Genomic DNA, 21,353 nt, shown 5'->3' with positions numbered 1-21,353 from the left:
TTTTTTCTATTTCTATTCTATTTCTTTTTTATATTTATTAAAAACAATAAAAGTTGAATCGACTAAGTGAATTTGAAGGGGAAAAAAAGAGAAAACATCTGACTGAAAAACTAGCCGATTGTCGTCCATTTGGGTCACCTTCGAACAAATATTACCATTCAAATTAAAATGTAAACCCATTAAAATTATCAAAAATAATATCAGATTGGTTCAATAAAAATAATTTAGGTCCTCTCGATTAATCTTTGCTTTCAATTTCAAGACGATTGAAAGACTCTCTTTCTTTATCACTCTTGTATCAGTCTTTGAATATCTTATGAACTCACGTATTAGGAATAAAAAATAATTATAAAAGCAATTAATAAGGATATTTTATCGTTTGAGAAAGAAAATCTTGTTAGAAAGAAGATGAAAAAGAATAGGGCTGAGTAGGGTTGAGTTTGTCATTTATTTATTTTTTTAAAATAGATGAAAAAATTTATTTGAAATAATTTTCATTTTTTTAAACATAAAATTCTTTTTTTCTATAATTGTTGGACCCTATGCCACATGTTATCTTTTAATTTGTCATTTTGCCACATCACATCAAGTGCGTTACACATACTTTATTTTTTTTATTTATTATCGAAAAATGTCTAATAGGAACAAATACGAATAGATAAAAGTGTTCAATAGGTATGAGCCTTAGTTGAGGTGTCTAAGTGAATTATGCGGACAACTTTAAGGGGCCTCAGATGATGTAAGTCTTTAAATTATTTAGATATTTAACAACCATATGATGATAAGTTGTATTTTTTCCATATCAATATAATGAGATATAGTATCAAATGCCGGTTAATCTTTGACGTAAAAAGAGTAATAATTAAGCTACTTTTTGAGAAAATTTCATCAAGGACGATCTTAAAGTATTTTTTTTTCAAAAAACAATTTTATTCAATAATATAATTTAATCAAAGTAATAACTAAATTAAAATCGAACTCGTTTATTCATGAATAGAAAACCTAATTGAATAAACAAAAAAGCTAACCAACCAATCTATCATTACTATTTAATCTTTCTTCGTATTGCTAGATATATCTATTAGATAAAATAATAACAGCGATAATCTTTAAATTCTGAATCCGTCTTTAGACATAATCATTAATGCACACCCTCTTTCCCTTTAGCAAATTTATTTTTTAATTAGTGAAATAATCCACCAACCTAATTAGGTGGTCCTATTGAAAACATTAAGGATGGAATTGAAATGAATAAAACATTTTAGGGATAAATTGAACTTCCTAAAACATTATGTACCAAATATGCACTTTAGTTAAATCTATATTCACACTGCAATAATCCAACTGTCAGCAGAAGAAGAAGCCTTCACTAAGCCAAAAGAAAATGGCGGTCTTCTCTATGATGCTTTGGCAAGACCTACAAAGGTAACGTATCCCTAATAAAACAGCAAAAAAATGCATTTTGTTTCTCTAATGCGCAATTTCAGTTCTTAGTTTTCTCACTTCCTTTGTAATTTTTTGGGTATATAAGCAGCTTTGATTGTTTAGGTGTATAAAGAAGACAACCCGTTTGCCCAAAAGGAGAATAAATTAGCATGTGAGCTGAAGTTTCTGAAGAAATTGGCTTCGCTTGCCTTTATAACCCTCTTTCCCATTGTCAATTTCCAGGTAAAAGTACTGATAATTGGACTACTAATCTACATAATTGAAGGAAAAAGGGGAAAATGGTTCTTTTTTTTGATTGCACTGAGATATACTGCTAAATCTTTATGTAATTGAGAATCTAGATTGTTGGGTATGTAAGTATTGAATGCTAGCATGAAAATTCATGTTACTGTGATTCATTACTGGGTATCCATTTGGTTTGCTATATGTGGAGATTTTACTCTTCTTTTAGAATTATACATTATTACAAGGATGTGAGGTTCTTATTTTAATTTTCCTCATGAATTATACCTATATAAGTTAGAGGGAAGGAACTATGTGTTATTTTATACAAGATTTTTTTAGAAAAAGATTTCATTTTTTGGAAAGACAGTGGGGTGGGGGTTCCTTTTACAAAGACTGATTGCAAGCAATCTATTAGGACCTTTGACCCTTTCTGGTAGATGATCGACATTGTGTACACCAGGATGGTCTTCCAAAGAAAAAGCTCACTTTGCTAGATTGTCTACGACCTAATTGGGTTCCCGATATCAATGAGTAAAGTTGCCTTTGCGTGATCCACCAGGGCAAAGATATCCTTAGTAATTGGATTGAGAGTGAGATTGCTAGTGTTCTTGCTCCTCAACGTATCTACCATAATCATAGAGTCAATATCAATAGTGTCCTGCCTCAAGCCATTGTCTTTCAAATTGCCCGGCATATTTGGCTGCTATGGCTTCGGCCGTATGATGATTGTTGCACTGTATTGGGGAATTCCATCTTGCAGTTGGGAAAAGTTTATCCACTAGCAACTTTGAGGTACCACATAATATGCTGCTCCATTCTCCGTGTGTAGAATCTGTTCTGGTTGCAGATCTACAAGCACATCTGCTTCTTCAATGGTTGCATTTTGGGCTCCCATATATAAGCTTGAAAATGAACATCTCCAATTTTCTCTCTAGACCATTGAGATAATCTCTGTCCCAGTTCTTTGAGCTTCTGTTGTAATCTCCACGTAGGATTACCCTCAATTTCTTGATCCCATTCAATACTCACGATCTCTTGGAAATCAGGTTGTGTTGTCTAGAAATCCAGGAATTTGAAATGCTTCATTCCAGTAGTTTGCTCATTATCACATTTCAGCAGCATGGGTTTATGATCAGAGCCAGCCCTGCGCAAGTGCTTCACAGTCTTGAAGTTGTAATCAGTGTTATTAAAGCAAAAATCACAAAAATCTCAAAGGGATGGTGGTGCTTCAAGTGCAAATAAAACATGGACTTACTGATAAAAGGCGCAAAGGGAGAAAAAGATACAAGTATATATATACACATATATCTAGTTCAAAACTAACAATTATAAGCATGAATGACAGATATATGAGCAAAGAGATTGGAAAAAATTACGATAAAGTGAAATATCAATTGTCTAGTGTCACCTCTGTAGAAGATGTGCATTGGAAAGGGTTTCAGACCAGTCAGATTAATTGGAGGGGTGTACATGACCATTTCTAAGCTGATCACTGAAAGATTGAAAATAGTTATAGGGAAGCTGGTTGGGATCAAATGGCATTCTTGAAAGGAAGATGAATCATGAATGCTGCTCTGCTGGCTAATGAAATGGTCGACTCTATGGTAAAACAGAAGAAACCATGCATCATATGCTAGCTAGATATTCAAAAGGCTTATGATCATGTTAATTGGAATTTCTTGCTAAAAATTTTGATAGACATGGGCTTTGGAGAGAAATGGAATTGCTGGATACAGTTTTGCATCTCGAATGTAAGGTTCTCATTCATTATAAATGGTAAACTGGACGGATTTTTTCAATCACATAGAGGTCTTAGACAAGGAGACCCTATGTCACCTTTTTTGTTCCTACTTACTATGGAGGGTCTGCACCACATGTTCAAGGTAAATAGTTGGGTAAAAGGATTCAATGCTCATATAGGGAGAGGTGAAGATCTTGAAATCAAACATATTTTCTATGCAGATGATGCTCGGGTTTTTGTGAAGCAAAAGTGACACTAATTAGACACTTAAGAGCAATCCTACAATATTTGAGGGCATTTCAGGGCTTTATGTTAACTAGTCGAAAAGTTTCCTCTTCCCAATTTATCAGGTAGACAATTAACAAAATCTAGCTGAGAATCTGGGATGTCAGATAGCCTCTCGGCCTACAAAGTACCTAGGATTGTCTCTGGGGGGCCATGAACAAGGAGTTGGAGGCATGGAATCGAGGTGATGGAGAGATGTGTGAAAAGGCTATCAAGATGAAATAGTAAATACTTTCCACTACGGGGTAGGTTGACTGTCATCAAGTCAGTTTTAGATGGGCTACCTATCTACATAATGAGCCTATTTCCAATACCCAAGAACACTATGAAGAGAATCAACAAAATGAGAAGATCCTTCATTTGGCAAGGGAACAAAGAATAGAGAGGCTACAACCTGGTGAAATGGGAGATACTCACTTTGAGCAGAAAACAAGGTGGCCTTGGCATGAGAAATCTTTGCATCCAGAATAAATGCTTGCTGCAAAAATGGCTATGGAGATTTTGTACGGGAGATAGAGCCCTATGGAGAAGATTCGCAGCAGAAAAATATGGCTTGTTTAGCAAATGGACTACTGAGGAGGTGAAGGGGTCGTTTGGATGCTGTGTGTGGAAGTCCATTAAGAAGGCTGTGGCCACAGTTCAATAACAATATCTATACTAACGTGGGAAATGGTCTGAAAACATATTTCTGAAATGAAATCTGGAAAGGGGATGATAGCCCAATGAACTTATTCCCAAACCTCTACACCCTGAGCTTACAAAGATTTGCTACTGTTGCTCAAGTATGGAGCCAACAAGAGTGGAACTTAGTGTTCAGGAGGGCTTCTGAATAGCTGGGATGTGGGCGGGCTACTTGAGGTGCTTAACACCCCACCAGCCATGTCTCAAAGAAAGGATAAACGAATTTGGAAGCTACATAACATAGGAATGTCACAGTTAAATCTTGCTAAATCTTGCTACTGGTAATGAATGTTAATCAGTCGGTACTAACAAGTGGCCTTGGAAGCTAGTGTGGAAGACGATAAACCCATTAAAAGTAGCATGTTTTGCGTGGTTGGTCATAAGAAAAGTTTGCCTTACCCATGAGGCATTACAAAAAAGGGGATGCAGTTTTTCGATGCAGTTTTGCTCAAGATGCTTATGTGTGAGCAGAAAGCAGAAGTAAATAATCATTTGTTCATTCATGGTAAAGCAGCTTCAAAATTGTGGAATATGTGGAGAGAGGTGATTAGGGCAAAATTTGAAATGGAGAATAGGTGGATGACAAAGATGGTAACTACACCATATGAATATGGTATCTGGAGATCAGTAAGAAATCTTTGGCCTCGTTTCATTCTAGAATCAGATTCCAGATGGGTAATGGATGAAGGTGTCATTTTGGGAGGACAAATGGATAGCCCAAAGAACCCCGAAACAATTATTCCCGGACTTATATACACTGAGCTTGCAACAAAATGCAACTGTGGCTGAAATGTGGACAGGACAGGGATGGAACTTACATCTTAGGAGGAATTTAAATGATTTGGAGATGGGGAACATAGTGGCCTTCCATGATACAATGGTACAATTTAGTACTCTGAGTAGGGAAGAAGACAAGGTTGTGTGGAAGATCGGCAGCAAAGGGGTCTTCAGTGTCAAGTCAGCTTACAAAGATCTCAATCATTCAAATTCAAATGACAGGATGGAGCTCTGGCCATGGCAGATGATATGGAAACCTAAAATCCCATACAAGGTAAGCTGCTTCACATGGTTACTAGCGAAGGAAGCAGTGCTGTCACAAGAAAATATAAAGAAGAGGAAGTTCCAACTATGCTCAAGATGCTATTGTGTGAGGAACAGGCAGAGATAGTGAACCATCTCTTTTTGCATTGCAAATTGACAGATCAATTATGGAGAATATTCAGCAGCCTTAGGAAGATCACTTGGGTGAAACCAAGAAACATAGCACAACTCCTAAATTGTTGGATCAATATAGGCAATACTACAATTAAGGAGGAGAGATGGAGGATTGTCAAAGCTTGTATATGGTGGACAGTGTGGAAAGAAAGGAATCAAAGATGTTTTGAGGGAAGAAGAACAATTTGCAGAATTTTAAGATGAATTGTATAGCTCTTAATTGTTTTTGGTGTAAACAGAAAGTTTTTGTACAGTCAGAAGAACTTTTTGATGTTATAGATTATTTGTGACAAAAAGAACAGATGGAGTCAGTCTAGTTTGTAATACTTTTGGAGGGGGCTACTTTGATGTAGTATACCTGTGGATAAATAGGAAAAAAAGTTATCATTCTCAAAAAAAAGTATACTAGGGTTAGCTGGGTGATGCCAAGGACAACCATGGAGCTCTTTAATAGCTGGACAAGAATTGGCAACAGAGGGAAAAGTGAAGACTGGTGGACGACTATCCCCCTGAATATTGGGGACCCTATGGTAAAAGAAAGGAATGCTAGGTGTTTTAAAGGACAAAATGATAGTTTTGACTTCTCTGAATATATGGACTCTTGTGGCGTGGTTGATATTGGGTAAACAGGTCCTAAATACAGATGGTGCAACAACTGGACACCTAGCAAAAGGATATGGAAAAGGCTGAACAGAGTATTCATCAATAGCTTATGGGCTCAGAATTCAATCAGCATTATCGAAGGTGCGCTAAGCACGCTTAAGCCCTGAAGCAGTCGTTGTTGGAACCATCTGTCCGTAGCTGATCATTTTTATCCGCACATTTGTTGTCATCAGCCATCATTTTTTCCTTAGTACAATTTACCTAAGCTTGATCAGCAACTATAGCATTCTTTCCAGTAGGAACCCTCTTCTCTGCCCTCTTCTGTTCCAATTCTCTACGTTGAGTTATTGAGTGCCCCAAGAATTTGCAATTTCTACAAAATTTTGTTACTATAGGAGAGTCCTCATTGGTTCTGCAATTTTTTTTACGCAATTCCATCCGTGACAGTGGAATGGAGTTCCAGCAAAAGCACCCAGATAGGGACTACAGGAGAGTCCTCATCTGATCTGAATGGTGGAGTGCATTTCTCTAGCCACATCACTTGACCGTCTATTTGAATAGATCGGTTATACCAAACATTTTTTAAATCTTCCTCATTGGAAAAATCTATAAACATAATGCAAAAATCGTAAACTCAAATCTTAACTTCACCTCTGATAAATTTGTGGCCTTGTCATGAATTTACCCACCAGAGTTAGTTTCACTCTTCAGCAGTAACCCCATAGTAATCGCTTGATTTGAAAACGATTGTCGGCATGCCATTGTGAGTATCATAACGAGCTTTCACTTATGGATTCCCAAGTCGCTGGTTTCTAGACTTGGGATAGCACTTAACGGTCGATTGAATTGCTTCAGAATGTTAGATTTCTGTGGAATTTCCTCCACAGCTAAGGTCACCATAGTAGTATCAATGTTTTTATCTACCAGTCGCGCCGTGATACTGGTGTCCCATTGGACAGAGTGTGAGGCTCAATCGCGAGAGAAAACAACCGTTGAGAAATAATGGTCATGTACTGTATGGAAAACTTTTTCTGTTTACTTATTTTTATACGGCATAGAATGTGAAATAAGAACAAGGGTAAGTCATACATGGATAAATAAACTAAATGTGAAGTGACCCTTATGATAGTAAAGAAACTTTTATTTTGGTTAACAAGTAACATATATTTCTATATTGCACTTTTTTTGAGAATGATTACTAACTTCTAATACATCAAATCAAATATCCAAATAATTCATGCATTACAAGCCATATATTACTAATCTTTGCATTACAATCCAAGCATTATGTTTATCTTACCTTATAGAAAAAGGAAAATCTTACATTATAAATCTTTTATCTCTAAACCAAGCAATCCTTTAGTAATAAAGATGTATGCGTAGCTTCATCCTGGATCCACATCTAGTATTAAGTATTTGTGCAATATGTCACTTCTCTCTCTGTCGAATACTCAGTTGACTCATACTAGTCTCATACAATAATGTTAGGTAAAGTGTTTTTTATTGATACTTCTTCAGAGCAAAAAGAGAGTTGTCTCTGTCATGAGCAGATATGGGTAGATTCATGTGGAAACAAGTTTTCATCTGTCTGGCTTGGAAAATGATAAACATTTCAGGATCTCATCTTTTCCACGATCTTGGCCAGAGGACTTGGAATTAAATTATTCTGAAGAAGCCACATGAATGATACAATTGAACCTACTTTGTCTGCTTCATGATTAGGCACTATCTGAACTTTTTATGCTACAACTAGAAGAGCTAATGGAAATTCTACATAGAAACTCGGTCAAAAACAAATTTTTGGCTGAGTTGTACATTTTACAAGGTATTAGTCTTTTTTTTAAAAAAAGTTGTTATTTTCAGTTCTCCTGAAAAATATTTTCAATCAAACACCATTAGAAAGGAGTGTTTCAGTTTTACTCCTCTCTAATTGTGTATGGCTCTGGTTTTTTTTTTTAAGTAATGATGAATTTAATAAATGGATTTAACAAGGAATCAACATCATTTACATAGCGGTCAAGTGGCACCAATTAGCTAACAGAAAATACATCTAAGTTTAAGGCTATGTATATTTCTCCTTTTGCCAAACTTTTGTTCGAGTTTTTAGAAATACAAAATAAGGAAGTCCATGATTTTTTTTAACTGTTTCCAATCTGTTGATCTCAGTTTTATTTATGGAATTGGATTACCTTTCCTTCTTTGCAAAATTCACTTTTTGGATCAAAGAGAGGAAATGATCATTTAAATTTCTGTTACCGCTTACTTCTCATTGCCTTAAAAGGGAATCTGTTCTCTAATTGCCATGAGTTATACTGCTAAATCTTCTGAAAATGAGAATCTATATTATTGGAAAGAAATATTAAACGCTGGCATGAAAGCTCATCTTAGTGTAATTAATCACTTGATATTATAAGTGATTAAGGATTTATGCTTAGCTTTCATCCTGGATCAACAGCTAGTATTTTTTATAGTTGTGCATTGTTTCACTTCTCCTTCTGTAGGATACTCAGTTGGCTCATACTTCTCATAACATAGTGTTCAGAAGAGTATTTTCAATTGATACTTGTCTCTTCGTGACTAAAAGTATAGTCACCTTTGTCATGAGTATCATAGACTCTTGTTTAAACAAGTATTTACTTGTCTGCCTTGAGAACCTAGTTCTGTCATTATTTTCCTATCCATCTTGGATGTTATTACTAATTTGAGACAATTAGTGATATAGCTGGAATATTTCTTGTAACTGTCTTATCATTTTACCAGCCATTCTTGAAGTAGGTTCCATTGGGGACCAAAGGCAACACATGTACGTGGAATATCATTTACTTCAAGGGATAATACCAAAATAAAGGAAAATAAATGGAACCTACAAAGTTTCTAGTTGACTCAACCATGATTTAATACATTTTCTCCTCTTTCATGCATATTCCTGGAAGTAATCTTTGAACGTTGTCTCTTTAACTAGCAGAGTAGTTTCACTGCAGTTCTTTTCCTCTCTTTTTGTTATTTTGGTCCTTCTGTTTTGTCCTCTTCCTTTATGTTTGATGATTCTGTGAATTTGATCTAAATAGGTTGAAATAATTCTACCATTGCTTTAAAAATTGCAAATAAACATTTCATCTTATCCTTCACTAACCCTTGTCTGTAATCTGCAGATATTTACTACAGTTGTCTTCTTCTCTTCATTTAATGAGATATCAGTGATGCCTCATCAGAACCAGGTATGATTGTCATCAGGGAATAGAGTGAATTGTGAAACAAATAGGAAATAATGCAATACTTGTAGAGTTTCACTGAATATATCCCTTCCCTTATAAGGTAATTTAGGGAATGAAAATCCTACATATAACAAGTAAGAAGAATCATTGGTATGGAATGAACAATATATGTCACATCCTTATTCTATTCTGTAATAAGGTTCCCTGGTTCATAAACTCTAAGCTGACTGGTCATATCTCTCTACCAAGAGAAAATAGGGAAAATACCATACTCTTAAGATTCTATAAACCCTTGATTGGTACATATACTTTTTAAGTTTGTAACTCTATCTGCTTTCTTAACCTAGTGATGAAGTTACCTAATGTGTTGAACCCCTGAAGGATCAAGGACCATAAATAGTTGGAACAAGTCATCATTGCCTTTTAAAAGCAAATATTTCAACTATTTATTTATTAGGACAAAATCAATTGAAAAAAAGAAACTTAAGAGTTCCATTATTTATGGTCAAATAGAAAAAGATATAACCAAAATAACGGAGTTGCAATTGTGTACTCCTTGTTGTTATATCTTTAAGATGCAATGACTTTTTCTAGGCCAACTCTGTTTTTAAAAATTACTTGGTTAGAGCTCCTTTGTATGTATTCCTCTTCCTCGTTTAACATGAAAGTAACAACAATACAGGGACAAAATGGGCAGCAGGGTATGTGGATGTACCAATGCATCCATTGTAAAAAAAACTTTCCTTCAAGCCAGGCCATAGCAGGCCATACAAAGGGTCATTTCAGAGATGGCTGGGTTAAAGGAACCCCCCAGAGCAAAGTATTTGTACTATTTTCTGAGTATCAGCAACAGCAGGGTTCTATCACTGACTCTTCAATTCCCGAGAAACAGATTTTTTCTGCAGCAACTTCTGACACTGACTTAACAGATGCTCATCAATTGCAAATAGGTGATGTGCAGAATTCCAGAAGCCTGGTCGTGCGGCCTCCATCTCCAGCTTCGTCTAGCAGAGAACCACGAATCCCTAGGCATCATTTGAGGCTTCGTGATCTGAAGATACTAGCTAGGCTAAGGGCTCGTCTTACCAGAGAGGAGCAAGAAGTCATTTTGCGTCTTCTTGATAGTGCTATGGAACAGGTTCATTCATTAATTTAAATATGCACCTGCTCGATCTTTTTCCTTCCTTCATCACTCCTATAATTTTCTTAGGTGTCATTTGGTTCAAAACTAGGGATTATATCAATCCCACTTTTTTGGGAGACGAGTGATACCAGGATTTTGGTATAGAAATAACACTGATCTTAGGTAATACTTCCAATCAAATACGAGATAGGTTTAACCTCAAAATTTATAATGGAAGAACCCAGTTAATCCCTTGAACCAAACAATCCCTTAACGAATTTCTTATTATATCTTACTCTAATGAATTGCCACCATCTTTATGAATTTTGGTTAATCCACCATAAATTATATTTCAATAGTAGTGTTCAAGTAATTAATGTGTGGTTGGCTTTTTCACCTCCTGTACCACCAGCATGCTTGGTCCTGTTAGAAAGATTGGAATATCAATCTCATCTAGATAAACTACAAAAACTCATGCTACAGGAGCAAAATCTTTCTCAAATTCTAGGGTTTCCACGACAACTAATCAATTTTGTTCTACCTAATTCCTCTTTCATGACTACGTATTTTTCCAGCTTAGGATGTCGGTAATCTTGTTGAATGCAAATAATTTGATGATTGATAGGAGTATTATTTTGTTACAGGCAAAACAATCAAGCAAGAAGAGCACTGAGGCGGAGGTGATCCCAAATAGAAACTCAGAAGCAGCAGCCGCGATTGGAACTACTGACACAGATACCGGTGTGTCTTCTGAGGAATCAGATGATGAGTCCAAAAATATGTGATCATATGGTTAAAGCATATATGCAATAGTTTCTGGGCTATTTCTTATTAGTTATGGTTCCGAAGATTGTTCAAATTATTAGTGAAGTGTTTTATTAGATATATGAACAGTATAATGTTGTTGCTTTTTTAGATCATCTAAGAGTAGTGTTGAACAAGGTTCTTCCCTTTATCCCCTCTGTCGAATTTATGTATATGTGACTGTTACTGAGGCTTTGTCTGTGAGGCCTTGGTTGCTTTATTAATTGAAGATATTATGTATGTTTTGCTATTATGAAGGAAGCCAACTGTTACACTTATAGCATAGGATGATGATAGGGTAATTCTCATGGCAGATTATTTCTTATTATTAAAGTATAAGATGGTTGAAGTAGAGGTGGGGTGGGGTAGATTACCTAGAAAATTACGTATGGAGTTAACAAATTGTGAATTGTTTACATTATCTTTTAGATGTAATATTTTATTTTAACTTGTATAAATGTAATAACTATCTGTTTCAACAATATATTGTTTATTTTGGGCAAGATTTGTAAAATAAAATAGGCCAAAATCTCATTATGATGTATTGGTGATCCATTCATCTTGTTGATGGTGGCTGTATTTATCATAAAGGATTTTTATTGAGAACAACGAAATGAATTTGTAACGAACCAAAAAAAAATATCCATCAAAATATAAAAGGAAAAAATGGTAACGGACAAATAAGGTAAAAAGTTAAACACATTTATAATAGTCAAAGGGTAATTTTGATTATTTTTTTAAAAAATAACTCTGTTTTGAATTTTGAAATTCAAATGCAACATTTTTTCACTTCCTTTGATCGGGATTTTCAATAAAATGGCAACAATGTTTGGACAAATAATTTTAAAAGGTTAAATGTATCTATTATAATCGAGGTAATTTTGAGTATTTCTTTAAAAAAAATGCTAGAAGGAAAAAAAGATTTGAAATATAACTGAACTTTAACCAAAACTATTATAACAATTTCAAACTTTGAGCAGAACCTATTGCCTATTCACCATTTAATAGTGTATCTTAAAAATATATAATTGCCCAACTAGTTACTAATTATAATAATGCAATATTTATGATGTCATCTTGGTACCTGCCCAACTGGACAAGTTACTAATTACTCCCTCCGTCCGGTATTTTTTGTCATGGTTTCTATTTTTAGAGTCAAACTATAAAAACTTTGACTAACAGTTTAAGATGCATTTATTTATCATATTAATATGCAAAAATTGTAATTTATAGTACTTTTCATATAGTTTTAGAATATCTAATTTTGTTTGTTTAAAATATCAAATTAATGTGATCTAATTTACCTTTGAAAATTAGTCAAATTAACTTTCGATAACCGCAACATGACAAACATTTCTGAAAGGAGGGAGTATAATAATACAATATTTATGATGTCATCTGGGCACCTATAAATCTTTAAATTATACTATTAAATAGTACAGGGATAATAGGTCATGTCCAAAGGTTAGGATTGTTACAACAATTTTATTCAAAATTTGGATATTTTTCGAACCCTTTTCCCTGGAAAAAACAATTCAACTTTGACATGTTTTGAATTTTGAAACTTCAATGCAACATTTTTCCGCTTCCTCTTCTTTTTTTCTTTATACTTATTAGACTCAAAATTAAAATGTTAGAATCTAGGGTAAAGGGTCAGAAAAATAATTCAACTTTGATCGAAGTTACTCTTACGATATAAAACTTTATGGAGCACCTTTTACCCCATGCACTATTTAATAGTTTATTTTAAAGATATATATGTGCCAACATGGATACTTTACTATTTGTAATGATGCAATATTTATGATGTCCATGTGGACAAATATATACCTTTAAAATACACTATTAAATAATTCAGGGGTAAAAGACCCTCCATAAAATTTGATATCATAACAACAATTTCGACCAAAGTTAAAGTATTTTTGATACCTTTTCCCCTAGAATTTAATATTAGATTTCTTGTTTTGTTCACATTTATGATTACTATTTTTCTTTTTCCGAAAGAAATTTTAGCTTTATATAATCCTAATTAGAATTGTCAATATGAGTTAGCCACCCAATCATAGCTTAGCCCATACAATTTTTAAAAATTGACGGGCTGGGCCGACTGACCCATTTTTTTGTGGGCAGAAAACAACTAGCCCAACCATTAATACATGGGTTACGGACCGTGGCGGGGCATCTCACTTTTTTTAAAAGTATCTTTTTTATAAATTTTTAAAAATAAATTATGTTTCAAAAATATTAACATAAATATTTACAAGACAATATTACGTAGTGTTAGGGTTACCACTTGTTAACCAATAGTGAATGATGATTCTGATGATGTAATAATAATAAGAATACTAAGTGCATTGCGTTTGATGATTCTAAATTTGTATATTAAACTTTAAATAGACTTGGTTTTATACTTTTGTTACTTTTAATAATCTATATTATTTTTTAATTAATTTTATATTTAACCCACGGACCGGCTCAACCATTATTGTTGAAGCTCCCACAGAGCTATAGGCTTATACGAAACGGGGTAAAAATATTTTTCTTAAATAGGGTTTAAAAATTTTAACTCGACTTTATTAAATCACGATTAGATCAGATCGTTCCCACAAACCTAGCCATATTGACGACTCTAATATTAATATCAAGGTAGTAACAATATCATGATTGTCTCTTTTTTTTTTCCAAAGGAAAATAACATTGAATTTCACTATTTTCCTATTAGTGGAATTTGCTATTATGTTAAATTTGATTTTCAATAGAAAAATAATCAAATCAAATCGGTTTAAAATACAAATGAAAATATCACTGTTGTAAATCGAATGTTTTTTGTTTGATTTTCTTTCAATTGAATTTCTTAAGTTTATCATTGTCACATGAAATATAAATTCACCAATTTAATGAAATAAGAACTACAAGTAAAACTAATTATAACATTTGCTAACATTATTGTTAATGTTTAAATATATTCCAAAGAATATTATTTTTCACTCTCCAACCAAACACATGAAAACATAATTCAGAAAAATATTTTGGAAAAATTATTTTTGCGATAGCAACCCAAATAAAGACTTATACTTCATGAATGTCCGTAATGCGCTTTACGCTTTTCAGGACCTCGATCGAGTTGTAACAGAAGTAGATCAAGAGAAGGGTTTAGTTTTTGTTTGTAGGAAGCCATTTAAATTTTAGAGAAAAAGTATAAATTTAAATTTGGAATGGTTAACCTTTCAAATGGCATATTTTTGAACTTTTGATTTGCATGGACTAGTATAAGAGTTTAAGTAGTTGTAATATAATTTTATTACTTGTATAATACTTTTTGATACACATTTTCAAAAATAAAAGATGTGATTCATTTGATAAGCATAAAACATAAAGGTATATAAATATATAAGTAGTTATCAAAAGATTTTTATAATTAATAGCAAGTCGTGTACTCTTTACTTCTCATTTTAGACTTTCTTTGATTCTAGACTGATTTTTTCTTTGTATGAGATAATTAATATTTTACCTTTCAAAGATATCTTATATGATCGCTCAACTGATCATAGAGGTCAACCAATTGACATGCAAACTTTTGATGGGGCGCACCTCTTGTCCAAGTGACTTGAGACATTTGATTTTATCAATAAAAAAATGAAAAATAAAAAAATAAAATAAAATAAAAATTTTAATTTTTTTTTAAAAAGATTTTGTTGGTGCCCAGTAAGCGCATGATCAAATGCATGCAAAAGTAACAATAAAAGGTTATGAATTGAATTTTGTTTTATCGCATTTGTGACTTGTAAGTGATTATTATTATAAGTTGAACTAAAAAAATTATTTTTCATCTAGATTATGTCATCTAATTCAGGAGTATTTTGACCATTTCTATGAATTTTAATAACCTTATTTGATGACTAGGATTTATGAGAACTTATTGCTTTTAATATGATCTTATTTGATTATAGCTAAATGACAATATTTTAATTATAAACTTCTTTTAATTTTTACTTAAAGAAATCACGATAGAGTTAAACAAGTCTTGTAACTATTTTCATTTTATTATTAGAAGTCCTAATCTTTGATATTTAGAAAGGAGTGTATCAGTTTTACTCCTTTTTTAAAATTTTTGTTTGAGTTATTATTAGAAATACAGAGAAATAAGGTTCATGATTTGTTTTATATACTTTTCAATCTGTTGATCACATATTTTAAATACTTTTCAATTCATTTGAAATTTATGAAGGTAAAGGAAGTTGTGTTTGCTTATATTTTTTTTGTAAAGGAGTTTGCATCAAAAACGATTTTTAACAACAATTAACTAATCACAATAGCTTAATTTTAGTAGTCTTTGTAAATGTTTCTAAAGACTTAAAGAGATTGAATCCAATGAAAATTAACTAGTGTTGCCACAGGTTTTAACACTCTTTGTTAATGTACATATTTATTACCGCTTTAAAGAAGAGTGCATTTGTCTCATATTTGGAATACTTTTCCTCATTGAATTTCCACTTTTCCTCTTCTCTAGAGTTGTCGAAATGGGCTTAGCTCATGGGGTTGACCCAACCCAACCCGCTATTAGGGTAGGTTGGGATAAGATTTTTCCAGCCCATTCAAAATTAGGGCTTATATGCACGACCTAAGTAAACCCTTGACCCTTGAGGCTTTACGGAGGCCAGATCAAGACCGGTCTATGAGTCAAAAATATTATTTAATTTGAACTAAAATAACTAATTTTTAAGACATAATGTTTCTTTAATTTATAAATTATTATTTTTCAAATTTCTACTACTTATTTATATGTCAAAACGATTCTTATATTTTGTTAAAATTTTCTAAATATATTTTTATCTATAATGATTGAAACAATATCATTGTTTTCCACATTTAATTTGAAAATTCTCATTTTCTTGATGTTATATATTTCAAATATGGAATTGTAATTTGAATCACCACACTAATCATATGTGTAAAGTTACAAGTATGTTATGATTGAAATTATTACGTACTATCATATAATTTTGTTAGAGATGTTAAAAATTTAATTTATTGACAAAATTTTAAGTTTGAATTTGGAATGATAAGAACATTTTCTTCTAAGAAAATGAAAAAAGGGCTAGCCCCACAACCCTTCTAGGGTTGTACTGGGTTGGACATTTCAAGGTCCTTTCAAATGAAGCGCCACCTTACCTAGCCCTTGAAATTCCTTGGCTCATGGGCTTGTGATGAGTTGACTATGTAGGCTTGTTTTGACTAAAGTACATGCGAAAGTTGCTGACAATTGTGGAAGATTCTGGAAGAATGTCGAAATTTATGTAGCCCATAAAATATTATATATTTGGATGGAACTTGGAATAATCTAGACATGCCGAATATTCTAGAAAGAGGAATTATTGGTGATTGTCAAGCCCAGTAAACTGTATATCGTAGAACTATTTCGTTGGGCTAATTTCTATGGAGTTGTAGTTGAGGCGGTTCGGTTGGGATGAGAGATGTACTTGTATTCTAGCTTAGTTTTGCCTTGTTGATTATTGTATTATTTGGTACTCACTCCTTGCTTCTACGCTTGTGTAGGTTCCGAGCCTAAACCCATGTGATCTTTCTCCTTCATCTATTTTAAGGCTTTCAGAGGACATTTTTGTAATCCCGACTGGCCCTCTTGTTCCTCACATGTTTTGTTCTATTCAAGAAATAAAGAAATTGAGAATTGTAATTATCTTTCAATTTCATATTTTATATATTAGTGTTGTACACATGACCATGTGTACATATATTCATTCAGATTGACACATTTATATTTTTTGTTTGTGGCGTGATTTTTTTTTTTTTTAAAAATGGAAGGATGAATCTTGCAACTTTTTGGATAGCTCAAATATGTTTTTTGTTCACTTATATAACATAAGAATGTACTTTAAGTTAAGATCATACTTTAGGGACGATTTGTGGCCTTCTTCTGTATAGTTACAACTAACCATAGCAGCCTGTGATAGAACAAGTGACACAACAACTTCCTTGTGGTTGTATACAATACATTCATAATCAATTGCAATAAGTTGATTGAGAATATACGACATACAACTACAAAGATGTAGTTGAGTCAAGTGTACCATAACATGCTTGTTGTTCATCTTGTATTCCAAACATACTTAGAACACAACTTTGAACATCTTTGTAAGACAACAAAGTTAAAGAACATTTTCACAACTAGAAAATCAAAACTAGTACTGAAACTAGAATCAGAAACAGATTAAAAAAATAACGAAATATTTTTCTTAAAGAAGAATTGTTGTTAATATGTGTCTAAAGAATCTTACTGATTCGAACAAACTTTGCAGAAACACGAAGTTACCAAGTTTAATGAACCAATGAAGAACAAAAGAATAGAAGAACTGAAATTAATTCACAAATCTAAAATATGTAAAACACGTACCAGAATCTGAAAAATTTTTAATAGGAAAAAGATCAAGTCCACTGAACTCACAGTGTCCCCTTAAGGAAATTATTCCCCTCTAGTATCCGAGGTTTGATTTGGAATATGACCTCACAGGGTAAAATGATCTCAATCACCAGAGTATAGATACCAAAAACTCCGGTGTCAGCGAACCACTCAACGACAATAAAGTACACTTAGAATACTAGATTTAATAGTTGAAGAAGAAGTCCATGAATTCTATATTTAAAATGAGAGGAAATCCCTCAATTTATTGAAAACAAAGAGTGGTGCGAAAATGTTCTTATTGTGCCTTACCGGATAGGTCACAAACCTTTGGAAAAGTCACAATCTTTCAGAAAGATCGTTAGCTTTATAAAAGTCACAACTTTCCATAAAAGTCATAACTTTTCATAAAAGTCGCAACTTTTCATAAAANAGAAAACAACTAGCCCAACCATTAATACATGGGTTACGGACCGTGGCGGGGCATCTCACTTTTTTTAAAAGTATCTTTTTTATAAATTTTTAAAAATAAATTATGTTTCAAAAATATTAACATAAATATTTACAAGACAATATTACGTAGTGTTAGGGTTACCACTTGTTAACCAATAGTGAATGATGATTCTGATGATGTAATAATAATAAGAATACTAAGTGCATTGCGTTTGATGATTCTAAATTTGTATATTAAACTTTAAATAGACTTGGTTTTATACTTTTGTTACTTTTAATAATCTATATTATTTTTTAATTAATTTTATATTTAACCCACGGACCGGCTCAACCATTATTGTTGAAGCTCCCACAGAGCTATAGGCTTATACGAAACGGGGTAAAAATATTTTTCTTAAATAGGGTTTAAAAATTTTAACTCGACTTTATTAAATCACGATTAGATCAGATCGTTCCCACAAACCTAGCCATATTGACGACTCTAATATTAATATCAAGGTAGTAACAATATCATGATTGTCTCTTTTTTTTTTCCAAAGGAAAATAACATTGAATTTCACTATTTTCCTATTAGTGGAATTTGCTATTATGTTAAATTTGATTTTCAATAGAAAAATAATCAAATCAAATCGGTTTAAAATACAAATGAAAATATCACTGTTGTAAATCGAATGTTTTTTGTTTGATTTTCTTTCAATTGAATTTCTTAAGTTTATCATTGTCACATGAAATATAAATTCACCAATTTAATGAAATAAGAACTACAAGTAAAACTAATTATAACATTTGCTAACATTATTGTTAATGTTTAAATATATTCCAAAGAATATTATTTTTCACTCTCCAACCAAACACATGAAAACATAATTCAGAAAAATATTTTGGAAAAATTATTTTTGCGATAGCAACCCAAATAAAGACTTATACTTCATGAATGTCCGTAATGCGCTTTACGCTTTTCAGGACCTCGATCGAGTTGTAACAGAAGTAGATCAAGAGAAGGGTTTAGTTTTTGTTTGTAGGAAGCCATTTAAATTTTAGAGAAAAAGTATAAATTTAAATTTGGAATGGTTAACCTTTCAAATGGCATATTTTTGAACTTTTGATTTGCATGGACTAGTATAAGAGTTTAAGTAGTTGTAATATAATTTTATTACTTGTATAATACTTTTTGATACACATTTTCAAAAATAAAAGATGTGATTCATTTGATAAGCATAAAACATAAAGGTATATAAATATATAAGTAGTTATCAAAAGATTTTTATAATTAATAGCAAGTCGTGTACTCTTTACTTCTCATTTTAGACTTTCTTTGATTCTAGACTGATTTTTTCTTTGTATGAGATAATTAATATTTTACCTTTCAAAGATATCTTATATGATCGCTCAACTGATCATAGAGGTCAACCAATTGACATGCAAACTTTTGATGGGGCGCACCTCTTGTCCAAGTGACTTGAGACATTTGATTTTATCAATAAAAAAATGAAAAATAAAAAAATAAAATAAAATAAAAATTTTAATTTTTTTTTAAAAAGATTTTGTTGGTGCCCAGTAAGCGCATGATCAAATGCATGCAAAAGTAACAATAAAAGGTTATGAATTGAATTTTGTTTTATCGCATTTGTGACTTGTAAGTGATTATTATTATAAGTTGAACTAAAAAAATTATTTTTCATCTAGATTATGTCATCTAATTCAGGAGTATTTTGACCATTTCTATGAATTTTAATAACCTTATTTGATGACTAGGATTTATGAGAACTTATTGCTTTTAATATGATCTTATTTGATTATAGCTAAATGACAATATTTTAATTATAAACTTCTTTTAATTTTTACTTAAAGAAATCACGATAGAGTTAAACAAGTCTTGTAACTATTTTCATTTTATTATTAGAAGTCCTAATCTTTGATATTTAGAAAGGAGTGTATCAGTTTTACTCCTTTTTTAAAATTTTTGTTTGAGTTATTATTAGAAATACAGAGAAATAAGGTTCATGATTTGTTTTATATACTTTTCAATCTGTTGATCACATATTTTAAATACTTTTCAATTCATTTGAAATTTATGAAGGTAAAGGAAGTTGTGTTTGCTTATATTTTTTTTGTAAAGGAGTTTGCATCAAAAACGATTTTTAACAACAATTAACTAATCACAATAGCTTAATTTTAGTAGTCTTTGTAAATGTTTCTAAAGACTTAAAGAGATTGAATCCAATGAAAATTAACTAGTGTTGCCACAGGTTTTAACACTCTTTGTTAATGTACATATTTATTACCGCTTTAAAGAAGAGTGCATTTGTCTCATATTTGGAATACTTTTCCTCATTGAATTTCCACTTTTCCTCTTCTCTAGAGTTGTCGAAATGGGCTTAGCTCATGGGGTTGACCCAACCCAACCCGCTATTAGGGTAGGTTGGGATAAGATTTTTCCAGCCCATTCAAAATTAGGGCTTATATGCACGACCTAAGTAAACCCTTGACCCTTGAGGCTTTACGGAGGCCAGATCAAGACCGGTCTATGAGTCAAAAATATTATTTAATTTGAACTAAAATAACTAATTTTTAAGACATAATGTTTCTTTAATTTATAAATTATTATTTTTCAAATTTCTACTACTTATTTATATGTCAAAACGATTCTTATATTTTGTTAAAATTTTCTAAATATATTTTTATCTATAATGATTGAAACAATATCATTGTTTTCCACATTTAATTTGAAAATTCTCATTTTCTTGATGTTATATATTTCAAATATGGAATTGTAATTTGAATCACCACACTAATCATATGTGTAAAGTTACAAGTATGTTATGATTGAAATTATTACGTACTATCATATAATTTTGTTAGAGATGTTAAAAATTTAATTTATTGACAAAATTTTAAGTTTGAATTTGGAATGATAAGAACATTTTCTTCTAAGAAAATGAAAAAAGGGCTAGCCCCACAACCCTTCTAGGGTTGTACTGGGTTGGACATTTCAAGGTCCTTTCAAATGAAGCGCCACCTTACCTAGCCCTTGAAATTCCTTGGCTCATGGGCTTGTGATGAGTTGACTATGTAGGCTTGTTTTGACTAAAGTACATGCGAAAGTTGCTGACAATTGTGGAAGATTCTGGAAGAATGTCGAAA

The 21,353-nt window shown here is 32.2% G+C and overlaps 1 protein-coding gene across 2 annotated transcripts; it reads left to right on the top strand.

Annotated features, from left to right (window-relative positions):
- Positions 1-1,299: 1,299 nt before the first annotated feature.
- Positions 1,300-11,616, top strand: LOC107008856. 2 transcript variants are annotated; one of them, XM_015208057.2, is made up of 5 exons: positions 1,300-1,425; positions 1,535-1,668; positions 9,349-9,414; positions 10,094-10,549; positions 11,179-11,616. In XM_015208057.2, exons 3-5 carry the CDS (start codon positions 9,397-9,399, stop codon positions 11,317-11,319), a joined length of 615 nt encoding a protein of 204 aa, XP_015063543.1. In that variant the 5' UTR covers positions 1,300-1,425; positions 1,535-1,668; positions 9,349-9,396; the 3' UTR covers positions 11,320-11,616. The 2 variants fall into 2 exon arrangements, with proteins under 2 accessions (XP_015063543.1, XP_015063544.1); XM_015208058.2 differs by having other exon boundaries at positions 1,308-1,425; positions 1,549-1,668.
- The last annotated feature ends 9,737 nt before the right edge of the window (positions 11,617-21,353 follow it).

Source organism: Solanum pennellii, chromosome 2 (assembly GCF_001406875.1).
Source record: "Solanum pennellii chromosome 2, SPENNV200".
NCBI lineage: Eukaryota > Viridiplantae > Streptophyta > Magnoliopsida > Solanales > Solanaceae > Solanum > Solanum pennellii.
This window is presented reverse-complemented; position numbering and strand designations above follow the sequence as displayed.